The sequence below is a fragment of the Sceloporus occidentalis genome, unplaced genomic scaffold, assembly GCF_023333645.1.
Source record: "Sceloporus occidentalis isolate IW3139 unplaced genomic scaffold, rSceOcc1.0.p SCAF_2, whole genome shotgun sequence".
NCBI lineage: Eukaryota > Metazoa > Chordata > Lepidosauria > Squamata > Phrynosomatidae > Sceloporus > Sceloporus occidentalis.
Window position 1 is genome coordinate 98,709,448 of NW_028316982.1, and position 23,034 is coordinate 98,732,481.

The 23,034-nt window shown below is 41.9% G+C and overlaps 1 protein-coding gene across 3 annotated transcripts in view; it reads left to right on the forward strand.

The window, feature by feature from the left end:
- MICU1 (mitochondrial calcium uptake 1) overlaps window positions 1–23,034 on the forward strand; it is a 180,494-nt gene that overhangs the window by 116,310 nt on the left and 41,150 nt on the right. For all 3 annotated transcript variants that reach the window (XM_089510395.1, XM_089510397.1, XM_089510396.1), the window contains one exon: window positions 10,611–10,748. In XM_089510395.1, the coding sequence (XP_089366521.1) occupies window positions 10,611–10,748 (138 nt within the window). The remainder of the gene's footprint in view (window positions 1–10,610; window positions 10,749–23,034) is intronic.

Below are 23,034 nucleotides of genomic sequence, written 5' to 3' on the forward strand. Positions count from 1 at the left end.
GATGGCCATGTCAAACCCCCTCTGAATAAACTTGCCAAGAAACCCTTGTGATAGAGTTGCCTTAGGGTCGCCATTAGTCAGAAATGACTTGAAGGCACACCACACAAATTAAAACAATGCAAAAGCATCAAAAAGTATAAATTAAAAGTTGAATTAAACCAACCTATTTATAAAGTGAAAAGTATTACACATTAAAATATTAAAATGTATTAAAAGCTATGTGCAAACCTTAACATCTCAGTTGCATAGAATTTAAAAGCTCATCTTTCATCAGTCTGAAAAAGCCTAAGGACACAAAAATGGTTTTATCTGCTGTCAAAAGGAAAACATAGATAGGTCATCCTGGCTTCTGTAGGGAGGGAGTTCTAGAATTTTGGAGCAGCCACTGAGAAATGACCCTAAGAAAGTAAAGGGCCTCTCTAGCACTCTAATGAACTCATAAAGGGAGATATGGTCCATCAAATAACCTAGACCCAAGCTGAATAGGGCTTTATAGGTCAAAAACAGCACTTTGAATTGTGCCTGGAAATGGACTGGAAGCCAATGGAGCTATTGCAGAAAGTTAACAACCTATCTGCCACTCTTTGGACCAACTGAAGTTTCTGAGCACTTTTCAAAGGCAGCTCCACATAGAGCACATTACTGTAATCCAACTGGCCAGTTAATGGCCATGTACCCTTCTGGGAAATACTAAGAGTTTTTCTCCCCCTAGTGTTCCAATGTGTGTTATGTTGACTATTAAATTTTAACAAGTTTTGTGTTAATAACTCACACTCTTCTTCAATACTGATTCTCTGTGCTCCTTAACATTTACATGGAGCTTCTGGGTGAGGTAGGCTGCATAATTTGGTTGAACTACATCAATACATAGATGATAATCAGTTCTATCTCTTTTTCATCAAATTCAGGAAAGACATTGGGTGTTAAAAACTGTTGTTTAGACATGGTGATAGATGTGAAGACCAATAAACTAAGATCTCTTTGACCAGAATGGTTATATTGTTAGTGACTGGTTTGTCCAACTGAATGATGTTCAGTCTAGTCTGAAAATTGTTGCATTTTCTCAAAGCAAGAGTGGGCAACAAGGGATTTCCTGGTGTTTCTGGGCCACAACCCCTTCCAGCCCATCCGGTGGTTTATGGAATATGGGAGACACCGCCCAAAAAAGATCTAGGGGGCCACAGTTGCCCACCCCTGCCTTAAAAGATTGAATTAGTGATTTTGATGTATTAATTGATTCAACTTTATCCCTAAACATACAAGTGGCTCCAGTGGCTAAGAGTGCCTCTTACTCATTTTGGTAGATATGATTGGCAGTATTGTTGTTGCATGACTTCATTTCCAAATTATGGTGACCCTATGTCACTTCTCACTTATGGAAACCCTAAGGTGAACCTATCACTGGGTTTTCTTGGCAAGATTTGTTTAGAGTGGGTTTGCCACTGCCTTCATCTGACACACTGAGTGTGTGTAACTTCCCAAGGTCACCCAGTGGGTTTCTGTGGCCAAATGGGGATACAAACCCTAGTCTCCAGTGTTCTAGTCCAATACCCAAACTTCTATACCATGCTGGCTTTCAGCAGTGTTCTGTAAAAAAATCCAGAGTGGTAACTACATTAGTCAGCCACAGCAAAAACAACTGAGCTTTGTGACATGAAGGGGGGAAAAGTGATGTATGTTTTATGGTCCAGATTGGGTTGGTCAACTGCAGCAGGTCCAGCGGCCACTTTTATGCCCCAACACACTCCAGGTTTGCATGGACTACTGAAAAATAAAACAAAAATTCCAAAGTGTTTTTTTTAAAAATGTATTTTTTTTTAATGTAGTACAGAGAGAACTATTTTAACAGTAAATTATTGCACATGGGCACTTCCAGGAGCAGCAGTTCACCATTCTTGGGTCAGAAAATAGTCAGTCTGAAGATTATAGAAGTATTGGGGGCCACTTAGAGGGAGGGTCATGCAAATCCAGGGCAGCACTTTGCCCATTCCTATAGTATATGAAGTGTTATTCCTCATTAGTTAAAACATCTGTAAAAGGTAAAGGTTGTCAAGTCATGTCCAACTCTAGTGGGTGGCTCTCATCTCCATTACTAAGCCAAAGAGCTACTAGCGTTGTCAAAGACAATTCCGTGGCATGTGGCCAGCTTGACTGCACAGAACGCTGTTTACCTTCTTACGGAAGTGGTACCTATTTATCTACTAGTATTTGCATGCTTTTGAACTGCTAGGTTGACAGAAGCTGGAATGAGTGATGGACACCCACTCTGTAACGCAGCACTTGGGCCTCAACCTGCCAACCTTGCAATCAACAGAGTCAGTGTCTTAACAGCTCGAGCCACCACGTCCCTTACATCTATACACGGGGGGAAATGATGTGGGGGAGGGAATTATTCCTAAATCTTCATGATGATATAATAATGAGAGCCAGCTTGCTGTAGTATTTTGAATGTTGGACTAGAACTCCAGGAAACCACAGGTCAAATCTTCACTTTGCCATGAAAGCCCACTGGATGGCCTTGGCCAAGTCACATTCCCTCAACAGGGAAGGCAATGGCAAAACTCCTCTGAGTAAAGCTTGCTAAAAACAAAACAAAACAAAAACTTGTAATAAGATTGTCATAAAGCATCTTGAAGGCACTGAGAAACAACAAACTGAAGGTTCATATCTTGAAGAGACACAACCAATAACAGTTTATCCCAGTACTTTCTCTTTCCCCCATCTCTTTTCTCACTGTATTCATGTATATTTTTCTGGCACCTGATGATAACTCTTCATACACCTGACAAAACAGTTTCTGATCCATGGAAGTTTATGTCACGTTAAATTGTGGGAGACCTTTACATTTAAATGTTACTTATTTAAAAACTGAGGAGGAGGAGGAGAAAAATCTATGACCCTGTGTTGGTTAGTTTGATGGAACCTTTCACACTGATACATTTTAATTTTTGGAAGGGATGGCAGTGGTCTTGACTGTGTAAATGTAGGTCTTGCACACATACACCTAAAACTGATAGCTGTCTGAAATGTTGCGCTAGCGACAGTAGAATACAGCAGGTGTGGAAATTAGAAAAGCTTGTCAAAGGGCCATAACCTAGTGGCAGCACATATAGCAATAGCATTTACATTTCTATACCACTTCACCACTCTGTAAGAGTTTTACAGTCTCTAAGCCAATTGCCCCCAACAAACTGGGTACTCATTTTTCCGACCTACAAAAGGCTGGAAGGCTTAGTAAATTTAGGAGCCCTGGGATCAAACTCACAACGCTTTGGGTGCAGTACCAGTATTTAACCACTGCACCATCGGGGCTTCATAATATTCCCAGATTAAATTCTGAAATCTTCAATTGAGGACGCTTAGACAACAGGTCTTGGAAGTTTTTTAATGTAAGGCTCTTAGGAGTTGCTGACAAACAGAATAGACAGTTCTGGACAAGAAAGACTAATGCAGAATTGACCAGCTATCATAATCCTGAGAGCCATTTCCTCCTCCCTAAATTTATAGGAAGCCATACTGTTTTGCTGTTGCCACTGCATCTGCTGAGGGGGCAGCAAGAAACACAGTATTTTTAATTTCAGTGTGTCATTTTTCATTAAGCAAAGCATTTGTTCCACTTGCCCCTGGTTTAGGAGCAGATTCATGCTTCTGGAAGGTTCTGGGGAATACAAAAGAAACAGAACACAAGAAGCACAGAGAACATACATTATGTTTAAAGGCAAATTAGGCTTGACAGAATTGGTGGGAGCAGGAGAGCAGCAGAAAAGGATATCAAGGCCCAATTATTGCCTGTGGGTCTTTGACTTCCCTGGACTGCTGGTCTGACTCAGTATGAGGTAGCAACATATTTTCATTTGTGGGCTCTTGGAACCTTTCTGTAAGCAGTCTGGAAATGGTGGGAGCCTGGATTCCTATAAATGCTTCAGAACTTTGTAACTTCTGCCTCAGTCTTAGGTGGTGTGTCTCAGGTGGTGCTAGTTTTGGAAAGAGAGGTGCCAAGGAACTGGCTGTATGGAACCCAGGAGAATGGGAAAGGGGCTGCATATATAAAAGAAGAGTTTTTATACTCCACTATTATCACTATTCCCAGGTGGAAAACTGCAAATGTTGTATTTTTCAAACTCTTTGCTATAATAGCTAACATTGATGTGTCATCCCCATCTGCTATCACTTTTTATAGTTATTTGCTATGGTGAGGAATATCTCTGAAGTATCATCCATGGCTTTAAAAGAAAATTCTAACTCTTTTCTTTTTGACATTGCTATTCAACTGGAAATACTGAAAATATATTTTTCTTGACAGTTGCTTTGGGGGAAAGGGTCCCCTTTCTGCCACCTTTGCAAAGAACAAAAGTGACAAATGCTCCCACAAGTGTCCTTGGAAGATCTTGTTGCTTTGCAGGGCCTGGTCCCAGATTTTTCAACTCCTTTAAGTTCTGCAAAGTGCAGATCTTGACTGCAACTTGATGCCTCTCCAAGTGACTCTCTTCTGCTCAAGATGCTTTCTTTGCCCTCTTTTCTTCTCTTTTTTTCCATTAACACTGTGGAATATAAAGTAAATTAAATGTCAGTTCCAGAGTGCTGTGTTGGATTTCATCTGCTCGCACATCATGTCCAGTCGCCTGGAAATTCTGTTGCTCTCATTTGAAATGGGAGCTATTGCACAAAAACTATTTTGTTTTATAGGGTAGTTCTGATCCAAGCTACCAAGAGCATTCCCTGATTTTGCTGTTTTACCATCATCAGAATGAGCAGGAAATGTTCAAACATGCTGATGCTTGTACATTCAAACTGAATTCATCATTCTTACTGCTTTTTTGCTGTACTGTTTTCCACCCCTGCAAGGCCAACTTTCCATGAATCTGGCAGCATTCCAGGATTATTCCAAACACATCTTTACAATAAAGTAGATTATGCTTTCTTAAACAAATTAACATGTAGGTGAAGGTCTTTAAGCAGATGTCTGTTCTATGTAGCTAGACAACAAAAGTAAAGAGCAAATAATAGACCTTGTTTCCTTTGGTATGCTGACACTCTTTGGATGTTTGTAGTGCTGGTGAAGTATTCCTTCAGCTGTGTGCTAAGAACCTGAGAAGGCAGCAAGCATCTATTTAAAACAGTGGTCCCCAAACTGTGCCCTTTAAGGAATTTTGGACTTTAACTCCCAGAATCCCCAACTATTGGCCAGCATGACTGAGGCTTCTGGGAGCTGAAGTCCAAAATCTCTTAAAGTGCGCAGTTTGGGGACCACTGGTTTAAAACGTAAATAAGGGAAAGACTCTCTTGAGCCCTAACTGCCTGCCTAGAGATAAGCATTCTGTAGTCGTAAATGATTTTTCAGTGGGAGGGCATCAGATTTCCAATTGTTTAAAAACAGTGGTAGAGAAAAGTCTCTCCTCTCTTCACAAAAGACTGGTAGGATCCCTAATTATGGGGGAACTTAGATAAAGATTTGCACTTCTATACATATCCATGTCATTCATGGGTATGGCTCATAGAATGTAATAAGTCATTAGTTCTGTATACTGACTCAGCATTTTTATTTTGACCCTCTTTAGTGGAACTTCAAGAGTGCTTGAAGTAAAAAAATAAAGTTTGCTAGGTCCCGGAGGCTTGAACTCTTTCCATAGTTCCTAATGTGATCTGGCATTGTCTCCTCCAGTCCACCTCCATGATGAATTGATTAATTTTGTTACTCAGCTTCGTTGGGTATTACTCATGCACTTGATCACTTCTGACTGAGAAAGGTAGTTGAATTACTTGAAGAGGCTACCAGTAGTATCTCTGCAGAATTTATTTCTGCATGATTGCCTCCTGTGAATGAAGAGGTTGTGTTGAAAAAAATGACCCATTCTGAAGCATGGGCAGTGGGCTCAATTATAACACTCAATAACTGTGCTTTGTTGTTGTTGTTTTTCCTTCAAGAACACTCAGATTTATTATTACCATATCATACAGTTTTCTTGGCAAGATTGATTCAGAAGAGGTTTGTCCTCAAAGACTGAGAGAGTGTGACTTGCCCAAGGTCACCCGATGGGTTTCCGTGGCTCAGCAGGGATTCCAATATTCGTCTCCAAGAGTTGTAGTCCAACACTCAATCTGGTTTACTGTAGTTAGTGCTCACTGGTTTAGTGTAGTTAGTGCTTCAATTATAAAAATTATCAAAATTATACACATTAGAAAAACAAATATTTTGGAGTATAAGAGTTGAGTGAGCCTTCAATTTTAATTCAGGAAAACTCTTCGCTTGTCAGATTTTTGAAAGAAGCTAGGCTTATGCATAAAATGAAAAAGTCTTGAGTTCTGGTGTGTCATCTCACTCTCTTTAAAGTGTCCTTGCCCATTGTGTGACAAGTATATGGGAAAGGACAAAAGCTACACTGAATAATACTGCTTTCCTATGTTTTTAAAATATATTAAGTGGTCTGCCTTTACTCAGTGTCAGTGCAAGTCTCCTTGCATCATTCATTCCAGAGAGGCTAGGTGACTTTCAGGAGAAGACATTATCCTTGATCTGTTAAATTTTATTTGTTGAGGTCTCAAAGGAGGCTTGATCTCAAGGCCATTTTGTATGTATGTTTTACAATTCTACAAGGGCAGAAAGGGAAGAGATTTTTTTTTTATTTCAACTACTTCATGTGGAAAACAAATTGGGTATGATTATTCATGGAAGAGTGTTTTCCTTGGGGAAACTATATAACTAGCCATTTTTATTACCTATTTAAGTGCTTTTATTAAGTATTTGCATATCTCATATTGGAGCATCAGGTTTGGCTAAAAATTAATTTTGAACTTCAAACAATTCTCATTTCAGTGTGTTTTTAAAGAATGTTTGCTTGTGTAAAATAAATTGTAGTCTGCTATATCTCATTTCATGGCTGTTCTGTAGCACAAATTTCTACTCTTCTGCATCTAAATTATATGCAGTGTGGCTGAAAGCATGTTTCTTCAGAGGCAAATCCCATTTTATTCTGTGATCCCACTGAGTTCTGGAATCTAATAAAATTTCCACCAGAGCCTACTTAGTGTCTAAGTAAGCTGCCACAGTGTGAATGTAGCTGATCACATAGCACACATTGTCTCCTCTTCAATGTAGTACTGAAAGGAAGTGTGATTTTCTGAGAGGAAGGGAGAGACATGCACATTCATCATACATGATAAATGCACAGGACTAGTGCCATTTCTCATTCTTTTTGTCCTAGTGTCAAAAGATCTGCTTGCCTGAAGGAGCGCGGCATATGTACTTGTTGCTGCTTTACCCTATCCACTCCACCAACCTTCTTTTTTCCTTTAAGCTCTGAGTTATGCTTTGTTAAGACCAACAGTAACCTTTCTTCATGGGCACATTTGTATTTCAGATTCTGTGCCCCCCCTCCCCCATGAGGGAAATAAAGTTCTTTCTATGTTTGAATATCTGTTGGCTATGTGCAGATATTATCTGATGACTCTGCCTATTGCTATTGTTTTAATTGTTTATGTAATTTTAACCTTAAACTGTTTAATTCTTTTTTAAGGATGGGGGGATATTTTGTATATGTGGTGTATTCTTTTAATATTGTAAGCCACTTTGATTGTTTTTACAATTTTTTTTTACAAAAAGCAGGGTAGGAATAAAGTTTTATTATTATTATTATTATTATTAGAGTAATATGTCACAAATAATGAGTTATTTGTAATGTTTTCAGTAACAGAACTGTAATTAAATTACAGTTTATCTTTTACTGTAGAATTGTAACAATTACCAAAAAAATCTTCCTGAAATGGTAGTACAGTATTGCTCTATGTGTATAGATTAACCTGCTGATTAGTTAATCCATTCATCACCATCACCATTGCTATTGCTACATGCAAATTATGTACAAGTATTTATGGTAAGAAGAGCCATGGTGAGTCAAAACAAGGATCTGCCTTGCCTGGCATACAGTTCCCACAATGATCAACCAGCTTTCCCAAGGAGATACCCATAAGCAGCATAACAGCATATTAACATCTTCCTGCTCTTGGTCTCCAGCATCTGGTATTGAGGAGCACAGTGACTTTGGTACTGGAGGTCATACATATATGTGTGACTCTAGTACTGGAATATAGTAAGTCAGTATAAAAGAGTATACTGACTGGTACTGTAGTTCATATCACCAAAAGGCTTTTGTAAATCTTTTATTCTCACATAGACTGGAACAGCAGGAATGCAGGCAGATATAGCCTAAGACAAGTCTTCCACTGCTGCAGCAAAGTTCAATAAGGATGGAAGGGGGGGGGGGGGATCCCTCTATATATATTTGAAGAAACTTAAAGTAAGGCTTATATGCAACACAGGCATGGAAAAAGTCTTAAATCCAGACTTCTCTCTTTAAAAAATGATGCTATCTTGTTCTAGGAAGCTGTAGGGATGTGATTTTAAGCACCTTTTTATATATATCTGGAGAATTTTAACCCATGGTAAGTCTTGAATTGTTGTTTTGCCAAATATTGGAAGGATTTGTAGGGTTTTCTCCCATCAGATATGAAGCACATTTTTAGAAGATGTCAGTGTCGGAGCACAGGGTTTGACAGCTCTGTAAGGCATAATATTGGTGTGCTCACTGCAGTTCTTTGTCATTTTGATGAGAACAACATGTGCTTACTCTGGAGCTTTGGGTGAATCTCTGCAAAACTCCAAAGCTTTGGGTGAGCCTCTGCAAAGTTGGAAAAAAACCTAAAATACTGTCAGAATGACTGACAAATTGCAGCTGGTTGGATGGGTTTGGGATTATTATGCAGTCCTGTCTAAATGATACAGCAATATTCCATCGATCTGTTGACAAAGTGAAGGAAGAATTTCTTTGAAGAGCACAGCCTGTCAGGTTAGCACTGGACTATTATATTTCTGTGGCCTTACAACTAAATTGGCAGGTTTTTCTTCCCAATAAAGGTAGAAACTCTGATTCTCAAAAGACAACATTTACGCTTTCCATTACATTCTTTTAGTTTATCATCTACTCTAGTACATGATTACAGTTCAACAGGCACTAAAGTCATATTATATAACAGATTGCTGTGCTAAAATTAGGCAGTTGGTTGAAATGTGGATTTCTAAAGAACAACAGGGTTTGCTACTAGAATTACTTTTCCCTTTCTAATATTTAAAACAATATCCAAAGTCTAGGGTTCTTCCTTTTTCAATGTTTTAAAATATTATTGAGGGTCATATGATAATGAGTAAAAAATCTTAGAACATGTGAATTTCCCCAGAAGTTGGAATCTGGTTGTAATAAATGCATAGATCTTTAGGAAAATAGCTTTTTAGCACGGTGTTTAAACATTGGTATGTTTAAAGGGCTTTCTTGCTTTCAGTAAATTTTATGGGCTGCCTCTAGACTTAGTCATGTTTCAAGTTCATACTCCGTTAAATCATATTTAACTTAGTCATTATTTCCAAGACGGGAGTCTAGATCCAAACTGGTAAACTGAGTGATGTATCATTCTCTCGGTATTAGCAGGAAGAAGTAAACATGGATTGCATCTGCTTTGTACTATAACTTTTTGTGCAACTTGGATAGATTACCCCCAAAAATCTTTTTCATCTGATTTATTTTGTAATTTTTATTTTGTAGTTTAACAACATTATCTTAAAATAAATTTAAAACTGTGATATTTAGAGAGAATATGTTTTAGTGTTTAGCTGGTATGTATAAGAAACTTTGAATAGGGTGCTCTGTGAATGGGAAATCTGTTAAATCTTGTACAAACATGGGAGAGGGCTTTCTTGGTGGTAGTTTCTAGATTTTGGAACTGCCTTTCTTAAGGAGGTTTTTGCAGTCTGACTGCAAGGGCTTTTAATAGAGTGTAGTCCCATTGGTTTTTATCTTTTACCTTTCAGTTGATGTGTTTTAAATAGTTTTAATTAAACTGATAATTTAATTGAATTTTAACTTTTTGCATGTTTTCAGTCATGACTTTGCATGCATTTTAATCTGTTTAATATTTTTAAGTTGCAATAATTGTTAGTTTTGGAGAAAAGCTTTTTAAGCCATGCTGTTGTGGCTTCTACTAAATCAAGGGCTTAGCATTTTAATATAAAATTCACTCTACAAAAGCTGTAACCAAAGACCAATCATTTACAACTGGTGTTGGGATCACAAATAATAATGGTTTTATTTCTAAACCTACAAGAATGATTATCTCAATATTCATTTTAATTTTATTATCCCATTTCTCATTTCCATTTACAAACTAGTTTTAGTTCTCATTAAAATTTTGAACACTTGAAGACTATGAACTAAAGGTTGTCATTAAAAAATGCACACACACATCAAGAACCTTATAGAAAAGCCTGCATTAATTTCAGGTAGAAATGATAAATCAAGATTATGGCCACAACGTTAACAATTCCCAAGAAGAATGGAACATATGAAGGGAAGATCAAATATGTCAGCTCTTTTATGATTGTTGCAAATTAATTTATAGTTACATTGATTATGAAGTTCATTATCATTATATTTTTCTTTCAAAAACTGTGTTTTGTTTGCATGTGCTTATCTATATATCATTTTAAATGTAGAAGAGAATTTCTCAAATATGAATAAATGAATGCAAGGAATCTAGTTTTCTTTTTTCTTTTTCTTTTCCAGTTTGAAAGGCATGATCCTGTAAATGGACGGATCACAGAGCGCCAGTTTGGCAGTATGCTGTTGGCGTACAGTGGAGTGCAGTCTAAAAAGCTCAATCTCATGCTGAAGCAACTCAAAAAGCATTTCCAGGATGGAGAGGTTAGTAGCTTTTTCCACCATGAAATGAGAGAGAAGGCAGTAAGTTTTTTTGTGAGATATAATAGGTCTCAACCCTGTTGGTAGTCCCATCCAAAGCAGACTTTCTGAATCGAGTCTTGGAGAATCAACACTTACATTAATTCCATTGATTCCATGTGTCTGCTTTAGTTGGGGCTTCCAGTAGGACTGAGGCCATAGTATTTGATTTGATTGTAGATTGGCAGGACAAATCTGAATTAGTATCATCTGGTGGGTGTGCTATGCTAGCAAAAACTCAGAGTATATCATTGAAATAAAGGCGGGATACAAACCGCCATATAGTACGTATAGGATACGTACTAGGGTTAGGAAGGGGCGGTGCTTCCGCACCCCCCTAACCCTAGTACGTATCCTATACGTACAAGATGGCGGCGCCCCTTCTACATGGGCGCCGCCATCTTTACGTACTGGACGCATAGCGTCCAGACGTGTCGCGGCGCCTATGACGTCGCGAGTCCGCGCCAGGTGCCTCGCGACGTCATAGAGGCGCCGCAAGAAGAAGCTCTGAAATGGAGCTTCTTTTTTGCTCCGCGCGGGAGCCGCGCGGTTTGACTGCTGCAGCTCCCGCGCGGAGCAAACGGCGGCGGCAGGGAAGCGCCACAAAGCGGCGGTTTGTATCCCGCCAAAGAATTGTTAAAATAAAGTCCTTTCACACTATACAATTATAATACTATATACCAGGGGTAGGCTACCTTTTTGAGCGGGGGGCCAGGTTGCTGTCCCTCAGACAACTGGGGGGCCGAAGCCGGGGGTGGAGCGTCCACCCTCCGGGGGCAGAACCACATGCCAGAGGTGGAGCTTCCAACCCCCAGGGGCGGAGCCACATGCTGGGGGTGGAACTTCCACCCTCCGGGGGCGGAGCCACATGCTGGGGGTGGAACTTCCACCCTCCGGGGGCGGAACCACATGCCAGGGGTGGAGCTTCCAACCCCCCAGGGGCGGAGCCACATGCTGGGGGTGGAACTTCCAACCTCCGGGGGCAGAACCACATGCCAGGGGTGGAGCTTCCAACCCCCAGGGGCAGAGTCACATGCTGGGGTTGGAACTTCCACCCTCCGGGGGCAGAGCCGCATGCCGGGGTGGAGCTTCCACCGAAGCATCATCATCATCACCACTACTATCATTGTTACAGCAGACCTTTCAGCAATAAATGCACCAAAAATACACAGAAATGCACTTTGGAAAGTCACACTCCTCCTCCTCCTCCTCTTTCTCCTCCTCCTCCTCCTCTTTCTCATCCTCCTCCTCTTTCTCATTGAGAGGGAATTTTGCAGAAAGTACACCAAGGGCAAGTAAATAATAATAATAATAATAATAATAATAATATTAAAGTTACAGGCATGGAAATTGCTAAAATGCAATTCAAAATTAAAGGCAGCAAGCATGCACTGGCTCAACCCAGAAAGCCACAAGTAGTTGGTGTAGCTTCAGCTAACCCCCTCCCCCAATGAACCAACCTCTCTTGCCTCGCTGTGGCTGTGGCTCCCTGGCTCCCTTTCTCCCTGGCTCTGCACTCCTTCTGCCTCTCCTCCTTTCCCTGCTCTTAGGCAGGAGGAGGAGGAGGGCGGAGGGCGAGGTGGAGCCTGCTGCAGGCCTGCTGCAGCCCCTGGAGCCCTGTTGGAGTACTCCAGGGGCTGCACCGGGCCTCCTAGATGGGCGCCACCATTTTGTTTTTCAAAATGGCGACGAAGTCTCGCGTGACCTTTGCCATCCTGAGATCACGCAAGACTTCGGCCGCCATTTTGAAAAACAAAATGGCGCTCGGAGCGGCGGAAAAACGGGGCGATCGGCGGCGATCGGCGGCAGGACTGCGCAAGGGCCAGCGGGAAGGCCTCGGCGGGCCGGATCCGGCCCACGGGCCGTAGGTTGCCTACCCCTGCTATATACCATGGTTTAATAATATTGATATATATTTTAAGCTACGTCTCTTTTAACTGTTGTAAACTGCCTTGAGTCTTAGACTTGGGAAAAGCCTGAATATAAATAAATAAAATGGTGGTGGTGATGACTACATTCTGTGGAATCCTAGAGTTTGTAGTTTAGGAAGCACTAGAGGTCTCTGGCTACCAATTCTAAGTGCCCCTTACTAAACTGCATATCCTAGGATTTTATAGTATGTTACTGTGAAAGTTAAAGTGGAATCATAATGCTATCGTTGTGTAGTGTGAAATGGTCCATAGCTTTCAAACCTCATGCTTGTGACATTGTGTCTGCATTGATTCTCCCTTTTTTGCCTGAATTGACTAAGGAAAGATGGATAACCCTCTGTTATGACCTTGAATTAATTGTCCATTATCATTGGGTAATTTGTCATTTATATATTATGAATTTCTGTGAAAAAAATAAATTATGGAAACTAAGATCATAATTTTAAGGGGGAAATAGGATGGGGCCATTGCAGAAGTTTATGCATGCTAGGAGACCTTGAATAGAAACACTTAAAGTGAAAGGACATCTTCTGATCTGCTAATGAAAGGTGCTCAGTTTTGATAGAGCAGGAATGTCATGTTAGCTCCTTGGGAGACTGATAGAACTACTTTTCTGATTAAACAGCATTTATGTGCAACAATTAATCCAAAATAAGAATTGATTAAGATCCTTTGTTACTAGAATTACCCGCCATTTCTCATTCCTCAATTGCCTTAATACAACATTAGGTAGAAAACAAATTGAAGTGGAAGCCCAAATTCTGTCCAGACCTCCTTTTGAAGTTCTTGTAAATGGCAATTGGGGCTTTCTTTTTGAAACAGTAATAAACATTCAGGAAACAATGTGCATGAAAAGATAAAGATAATATTAAATTTATGCAGCATTTTGGGGGTGTTCAAATCACATCCATTCTCAACAATTGTAGTTTGGGTAATTGTGACTGGCAAGCAGGACCTTACCAATGGCCATGTAGTGTATTTGTGGCAGAGAAGAAAGAGAGAGATGAATAGTTTTAATTTTTCTCCCTGTTGAAAGTGGAGGTATGAGTCAAAAAGTAAAGAATGAGCCAACCTTAATGGAATATTCAAGACGGTGGAAAGGCTCTGGGGATTGTTGGAAGGAGTGGGCATAGATGTTGGCAGTGTAATGGTGCTGCTTGGCCAGATAGATAGCAGATGAGTTGGAAGAGAGCATGAATTTTAAATTTAACAAAATCAGTCCAGTTTTTTTATTTCCTCCAGAAATGTTCCAAAGCTCAAGACCACGCAAAGAGACAGCAAGTATAGGGGTAGGCTTGGGCTGGGTATTAGTGGGGGAAATAGTTCACAGAACAGTGGTCAAACAAATGGAGAGCTGATGGTAGGAAGGAGTTGAAAGTAGAAACCACAAAGTTGCACAAAGGAATAGGCCCTTCTAGATGTTGTTGGGTTGTAATTTCCATCACCCCTTATGCTCTGTGCTGGCTAGGGCTGATGGAGAATCCAATACAACAGTGTTTGAAAGGCCATAAGTTGTTACCTTCTGATCTGAAGAGAGGCAATTACAGGAAACAGTATTTGGGGATCTGTTGTATTAATAAAGCACAGTCTGTGGAAGGAGCAAGAGGCAGAGCAGGGCAAAAACTAAAGGGTGTGATATTGAAAGAGGCAGATTGAAGACTGAAAGGGGATGGATTCATCTTTGGGAAAATCCAAGACAGCGTAGTTCCTGGAGGAAATCAAGCACTAGGAGAATACTTTTTTAAAAAATGATTCTGAGACATACTATGAGATTGTAAGATCTTTATGATGTTTTAATTCTGCTGTGTGAACATGCAGGTGCTGGTGGCTTAATTGACTACAATTTTATACTGTGAATGGTTTTATCAGGCTTGTCATTTTATGTTTGATTCTGTTTTATTTATAATGGATTTAATGTGCTTCTGTTGTTCGGTGGTTTACACATATTATAAATAATATAACCATGGCATTAGTCAGTCCATGAAATCATTCCAGAATTCTGGCCAAAGGAGAAGGTTGAGAGGGAAGGCCGCTAAATTGATGAGATTGTCAGAGTAACAGCTGAAAACACTAACAATGCAATCTTATGAGGGTTTGCTCAGAAGTAAGTTTCAGAGTGTGCAGGAGAAATGTATGCAGTATTGCAGCCGAATAACTCAAAAGAAGGTTGGGAAATTGTTGTCCAGGATTGCAGTTTTCAACAGAATTTACTTCAAAATATCCTATTTCTTCTTTTAAAGTTTATTTTTAATTACATGTGCAAGAGGAAGGAAGTGGAGGAATAAGACTCTTGAAAGACTTCCCTGCAAAGAAAATATTTCTCCCTTTCCCCCTGCCAGAAGAAAGGAAAGGAAAGGAAAGCAAAAATGGCAGATGGTGCTTCATCATTCTCTCCTGTTGCAGAGGTTCTGCCTTTACTTTTTGCCCCAGCAAGTATGAAATTCTTTTTTCTAAAAAAACTGAAGGAGGTATGAACAGGTTCTTGGAGGTCAGAGCAAGTAATTATTCATACCTTCGTCAGTTTTACCTGATACAGGACGTTGTGGCTCGCAGAGGGAAAAGGCAATGGCAAAGTATCAAGTAGATCTGTATCTGTCTTACTTCATGAAAAAGATAACAGTGCTTCTGTGTTTATCGTGTATCGCTCTGAGGCCAATATCTATTAATAAATATCTATGAAGATATTTATTGTAACACCTATTGGTGATTAATTATGCTAAATGGAAAACTTTATTTTTGTTTACATTATGACAGTAGAAACATGCCTGGCAGATCATGAGAAATCCAGATCAGTGGACATCCAGTTGAACGTGTTAAATTTTATAAATATTTGGGAATAATTTTTCAGCCTCCAGGCTCTTTGAGAGCTCAAGTATTACACACTATGTGCCACAAAATATTAAATCACTTCTTTTTTTTACAAAAATGTTAATGTTGATCAACATATCCTATGAACTATCCTGATCTTTAACATTGTGATTTTAGCACATAATGCTATATGGAGCCCAATTGTATGCATTGAACAATTTCACAGCTCTAACATCTATTCAATTAAAATTTTTGAGAAGTGTTCTTGGCCTCCCAAGCTGTGTGCCCAAGATACTTTTATGCTTAAAGACTAGTCAGCTTCAGGCTTGGAAACATGAGTTAAACCTTTGTTTTAAAATGTTAGTTATAACCAAAGGACTGCCCTCCCAACTCTTACTGATACATTTCAGTCAAGATTAAAAAAAAAGAGTAGATGAGAAGGTGCTTAATTTGGTATTCTCACAGAATGCTATTCTTGCTAAGGTTTATATACCAAATCCAAAAATAATATATGTCAGCATATTTGGGATATTCAGTTGCAGAATCACATAGTTACTTATGCAGCCTTTACAGACAGGAGGAGGGCTTTTCTCCCTGCAGTTTATTTGATTAATTTAACTATTCCAAAAATATAACATTTACTCCAGCCAAATTTAATGTGCTGCCATCTGCAGAACTGACTAGAAGATGTAATAGTGTGCCATGTTGTGAATGTTTATGCCCTTGTGACGCAGAGAAGTGGAAACCCTGGGACACATATTTTGTATTTTTCCTTCTATTTTGACATCTAAAACCATTTTATCACTCTAGTTTTGCAAAACCTGGGAAATCTGAAACATATTATCTTCTAGCTCATCAGTTCCCTCAGATTACAGTTCCCTCAGATTACAGCAAAGGTAGCCATAATTGCATATCCAAATAGACACAGTACAACAACATAGGATGCTTATATAGTACAGGTGGAGTCTCCCTTATCTGAAACACCAGAAGTGTTTGGGATTTTGGAGTTGTTTCGATGTTCGAATACCTGTATTTGCATATATGATTGCAAACTTATGGCGGCTAATGGAATTTCAAAAGAAAATCAGCATGTATTTTATAGACTATAGCAAAGCCTTTGACTGCATAGATCAGGGGTAGGCAACCTTTTTGAGCCGGGGGCCGGGTTGCTGTCCCTCAGACAACTGGGGGGCCGAAGTGGGGGGAGCTTCCACCCTCCGGGGGCGGGGCCACATGCCAGGGGTGGAGCTTCCATCCTCTGGGGGCAGGGCCACATGCCGGGGCAGAGCTTCCACCCTCTGGGGCGGGGCCACATGCCGGGGCGGAGCTTCCATCCTCTGGGGCGGGGCTTTCTCTGCTCCCTTTCCCGACCTCCAGCTGTCTGAGAGACAGCTAGAAGTGGGGGGGGGGGATTGGGAGAGGGGGTGACAGGCGCACGCCTGCTCCTCCTGCCCTTCCTTGGCCCCCAGCTGCCTCCCAGAGAACCAGTAAGGGCCTGTGAGGGGCAAGAACAACAGGCGCGCGGTCCCTGCTCCTGTCCTCGGGGCTCTGCCAGGCCTCAGGTGTCCTCTGAAGGACACCTCAGGGCTGCCAAAGCCCCGCGGGGAGGAGGAGGCGTGTGCCTGCCCTCTCCTCCTCGGCCCCTTCCTTCGGCTGATCGGGCTCCAAGGGGCCCTTTCGGCCGAAGGGACGGCCGAAACCACTATCATTGTTAAAGCAGACCTTTTAGCATTAAAAGCACTGAAAATACACAGAAATGCACTTTGCAAAGTCACACTGTCTCAGCTTCAGAAAGACTGCATGTCTCTGAAACTGACATATCATCATCATCATCACTACCACTCTCATTGTAAAAGCAGACCTTTTAGCACTGAAAGCACAGAAAATACACAGAAATGCACTTTGGAAAGTCACACTGTCTCAGCTTCAGAAAGACTGCATGTCTCCGAAACTGACATATCATCATCATCATCACTACCACTCTCATTGTAAAAGCTGATCTTTTAGTACTGAAAGCACAGAAAATACACAGAAATGCACTTTGCAAAGTCACACTGTCTCAGCTTCAGAAAGACTGCATGTCTCCGAAACTGACATATCATCATCATCATCACTACCACTCTCATTGTAAAAGCTGATCTTTTAGTACTGAAAGCACAGAGAATACACAGAAATGCACTTTGCAAAGTCACACTGTCTCAGCTTCAGAAAGACTGCATGTCTCCGAAACTGACATATCATCATCATCATCACTACCACTCTCATTGTAAAAGCTGATCTTTTAGTACCGAAAGCACAGAAAATACACAGAAATGCACTTTGCAAAGTCACACTGTCTCAGCTTCAGAAAGACTGCATGTCTTCTTCCTCCTCCTCCTCCTGCTCCTTCCTTCCTCCTCCCTCCCTCCCTCCTCCTGCTCTTTCCTTCCTGCTTCTTCCTCCTCTTCTTCTTCCTCCTTCCTCCCTCCCTCCTCCTGCTCTTTCCTTCCTGCTTCTTCCTCCTCTTCTTCTTCCTCCTTCCTCCCTCCCTCCTCCTTCTTCCTCCTTACTTCCCTCTTCCTCGTGCTCCTTCCTTCCTCCCTCCTCCTCTTCCCCTGCAGACCCCCGCCTCCCTCTCCCCAGGCCCACGGCCCCACTGCCTCTCCCTGCCCTCTGGGAGGGCCAAGGCTTCCCCACAGGGCGGGGGGAAGGCGAGCGCCGGCGGCCCCAGCGCTTTCCCCGCCCCTCAGGGAAGGCAGAGGCCAGCTCTGGGGGGCGGGGAAAGGCTAGCGCCGGCGGCCCCAGCGCATTCCCCGCCCCTCAGGACAGGCAGAGGCCGGCTCTGAGGGGCGGGGAAAGGCGAGCGCCGGCGGCCCCAGCACATTCCCCGCCCCTCAGGGAAGGCAGAGGCCGGCTCTGAGGGGCGGGGAAAGGCGAGCGCCGGCGGCCCCAGCGCTTTCCCCGCCCCTCAGGGCAGGCAGAGGCCGGGTCTGAGGGGCGGGGAAAGGCGAGCGCCGGCGGCCCCAGCGCTTTCCCCGCCCCTCAGGGAAGGCAGAGGCCGGCTCTGAGGGGCGGGGAAAGGTGAGCGCCGGCGGCCCCAGCGCTTTCCCCGCCCCTCAGGGAAGGCAGAGGCCGGCTCTGAGGGGCGGGGAAAGGCGAGCGCCGGCGGCCCCAGCGCTTTCCCCGCCCCTCAGGGCAGGCAGAGGCCGGGTCTGAGGGGCGGGGAAAGGCGAGCGCCGGCGGCCCCAGCGCTTTCCCCGCCCCTCAGGGAAGGCAGAGGCCGGCTCTGAGGGGCGGGGAAAGGCGAGCGCCGGCGGCCCCAGCGCTTTCCCCGCCCCTCAGGGAAGGCAGAGGCCGGCTCTGAGGGGCGGGGAAAGGCGAGCGCCGGCGGCCCCAGCGCTTTCCCCGCCCCTCAGGGAAGGCAGAGGCTGGCCCAGAGGGCCGGGGAAGAAGCGTGCCGGCGGCGGCAATCGGCGGCAGGGTCGGCCTGGGGCTGCTCCTACAGTGCCCGCGGGCCGGATCCGGCCCGCGGGCCGTAGGTTGCCGACCCCTGGCATAGATCATGAAAGGCTATGGAATGCCCTTAAAGACACAGGAGTGTGAACACATCTGATAGTTCTGATGAGGAATCTATTCAGGACAAGAGGCTAAATAGGACCCAGAGAAACAGAATGGTTTCCAATTGGCAAAGGGGTCTGACCAGGCTGCATTTTATCACCCTACCTGTTCAATGTATATGTAGACCATATTGTAAGAAAAGCAGGCTTTAACACAGAAGGAGGAGGAGTGAAAACAGGAGGAAGGAATATCAACACCTTAATACTAGCAGAAAGCCCGACAGACCTTGAACAACTGCTAAAGAAGATAAAAGAAAAAAGTTTTGCAGGAGTTGGGCAAAGCAGTGGAGGACGGGGGTCTTGGAGATGTCTCATCAGCAGGGTCGCCATGGGTCGAGGTCGACTCAAAGGCAGTTAACAGCAACAACAAACATAATGAAGATATCATAGAGAGAGAAAAAGTTTTGGTTTTTGGAATTATTTTGGATTTTAGAATTCCTGATAAGGGAAACTAAACAAGCATCATAGTTTTTTACTAGTGCATTGTGAATGTTTTAATAGTTAATTTAGTTTGTTTATTTATTTTATCTGCCTATTACCATAATAAATATTCATCTATAAAAGCAGCACTTCTGTAACAGGAGGAAGTGAAGAAAGATTGTCAAGGTCATGTCTTTGCCTTTTCTTTCATCAGAACAGCCCTGAGGATGGGGAAGGAGGAGGAAATAAGCAGAAATATTTCTGTGGGAAAGTAAGGATGGCCCATAAATGGGAAGGTGGGGTAGAGGGAAGAGGTGGTGTCTTAAGCCCTCAACCAACTTCTACAGTGGCTTGCTGATGAAATTGGGCAGCAAGCCACAACCATGCCACTGATTTTTAATGCCAGTTTGGGGGTGGGGTGGGTGGGAGACCTTTGGGGGCTTTGAGAGCCACAGAATAGGGGCTCAGGGACTGCATGTGGTCTACAGGCCACAATCTCTCCTCCTCTGTTGCCTTAGATCAACTACTTGCCCTATAACAAAACATGTGTTAACATACACTAAGGCTGCCACATCTCTGCTTTATATTAATTCACTACTTACAGAGAAATCTATATTATTTCTCTTACAGTACATCTTATAGACATAAATGTTAACACTGCTTGCAGGAAAAGATGTTGTAAAGAAAGTGCACCAGAAATATCTGCGCTATAGAAAAATGCAAAGTACACACTTAATCAGGATCTCATTAAAATATCTTGGCCTATAGCAACATTCCCTAAATGACTCTGCCACTGCAAGCTGCATTTACTGAACTAATACAAATGCTAGCAGAGTGGTTTTAGGGTTGTCCTGTACAGTTAAGAGAAGCTAATGATACCTGTAATATAGTTTTCATGGCATCTCTAAGCCTCAGTGGTTTTGCAAGGAAACCTGCAAGGAAGAAAAAGGCTGAACTATGGCTGACGAACCTGACTGGGAGAGTCTCATGTCACTGCAGTTATTCAGAAGCTCTGTTAGGTTTATAATATCAATAACACATTTGTACAGTAATACTGGCACTTGACTGGACCATTGTTGTAAGCCGCCCGATTCCCAGTGATTGGGCGGCAAATAAATAAATCCTATTATTATTATTGTTGTTGTTGTTGTTGTTGTTATTATTGGTCCATTAACAGCTTGTAAGAAATGTTCCTTGAGCAACCAATGCAGGAGTGATAGTGGTCCTTTCTCATGCAGTTATGTAGGCATACAAGATCTCATTCATTCTATGGGAGTCATCCTTGCTATTAAATATCTTCTTCTGGGTTAAGATGACTCTTAAAACTTACTGAAAGCATTTCTTCTCGGCATGCTTTATGTTGGAAGGCTTTCTCCTTTCCTTGTACATCATTGTTTGTTTTTGTTATATGCCTTCAAGTTGAGTTCAACTTATGGAAACCCTATCATAGAGGTTTCTTCACAAGAATTATTCAGAGTGAGATTTGTCATTGCGCAACTTGCTCAAGATCACCCAGCAGGTTTTCATGGCTGACCAGTGATTTGAACTCTAGTGTTTGGGAGTCCTAAACCAGCACCCACACTACTGCCCCATTCTGGCTCTGTACATCATTGTACCTCTTTCTAAAGAAACCTTTAATTATTGTAGTAATTCTGTGGTTTGTATGCAAAGTGCAGTTCTCAGTTCAGTATGGAGGTTTGCTTTAAAAAAAAACAACACACTGCAAAGCAGATATTTTGATGACATGCTTGGCTGTGTTGGGGCCCTTAGAGCCATTGCAATCCTGAGGGCAGTTTGGCCATTAGCAATGCCACAGCGAGTATATTTCTATACCAAATTAGCAATTACTTTAGCACCCGCAATTTTAGGTTTTAAATTAATAGTAAGCTTGAAAAGGGGAATTATTTTGATTTTCATGAGGATCATTGTGTGTGTCAAAGCTTCCCTGCACCCAAATGCGGTGGAAGCAGAGTTTTTTTACTGGGAAGATACCAGAGGCTAAAAGCTTTCCTTTATGCTGTTGTTCTTTAAGCTGTGGTTCTGAATTGGAATAAGAAATGCCAAGTTACTTTGTCTTTTAAACTCATGGTTATCTCTCAGTTCAGTTTTTTTTTTAAACCCAGGCTAATCAAAGCTAGCTTGACCCTAAGTGACATCAATTGTGGCTAACACAACTTTCTATGCCTCTGAATTTCTATTTTGTGTTTTTGTTGGCCAGCCGTAATACTTGAACCATGAAAGAACAGTGGGGTGTGGAAGTTGTGTGAAGGGGAAGAGCTGAGGGAGTGAGCATTTGGCTTCTACCTCCTAATGATAATTAACAGCCAAATTTAATTTTCATTAGGGAAGAAAATGGGGGGGGGGGGGGAACTTGACTAACAGGGGAAAAATCTTTTTAAAAAGATGCCCTTCCTATCAATCTAGGTAGTGGTTATTGGTTTTAATGCACATGTCCCCAGTAGGCCCCCATTGTCACTACATTGGGCACAGTAAGGGACAATTCAAAGTTTGCTGTGCTCTTTAGAAAATACACAGTATCCAAGGCTAAAGAATCATTATATGCTCTAGGTTCTGTACTAGAGAAGGCAGCTTCATTAGTAACCTTTGGAACAAATTGTTCTTGAAGATGAACTCTAGCACTGATAAAAGGGATGCAAGGGTTGCAGATTATGTTTACCATCTCACAGCAAACTTTTGACAGCTTTTTGCAGAGAGCAATATCGTAACTAATTAAATTAGAGGAGCTATCTATTACAGATGCCATCTAATGCTCACATTCAGTTGTCATTCCATCTCATTGTCAAGATTTGGATGTGTGTGCAAAAACTATTTCTGTTATCATTTCCCTATCCCACCGGTTTGTGTCTATAAAGTGATTGTTTAATTAACACATTTCATCTTTTGCTGAACTCCTTCATGATGAAAATAGCACAAATAAAAAAAACTTTGTAACTTCCTTTGATCTTGCCAAGGTCATTTGTACATTGGAGCACCAGCAACATGATATGGCATCTATGTAACGAATTAGAGAATTTATCTTCCAGCGTTCATCAGATGTTTGAGGACCCTGGCTTTTTATCAGCAATTAAACATGAGTGTTTCTTCACTGTGTAGGTGAGGTGCTTATTCTTTAAAAGGTTCATACAAAGTATGATCACTAGCTGGGCCAATTCTTTTTTCTATCTGAGAGACCACCTTTGGATGGAATAAGTTTGTTGTTAATAGCCTTGGAATCTAGTTGTTTGTTGTTAATAGCCTTGGCAACCATGTAGATGAGACACCTATAAGATTCCCTGTCCTACACTGCTCCATATCCTTCACTAACCTCTGCTTAGGTCCTGTAAATTCATACCTGTGACCTCCCTTATAGAGTTCATCCATCTAGCATGTGGTCTTGCTCTCTTTCTACTTCCCTCCACCTTTCCCAGCATTATTGTCTTTTTTAATGAGCCATGCCTTCTTGTGACATATCTAAAGTACATCAGCCTCAGTTTG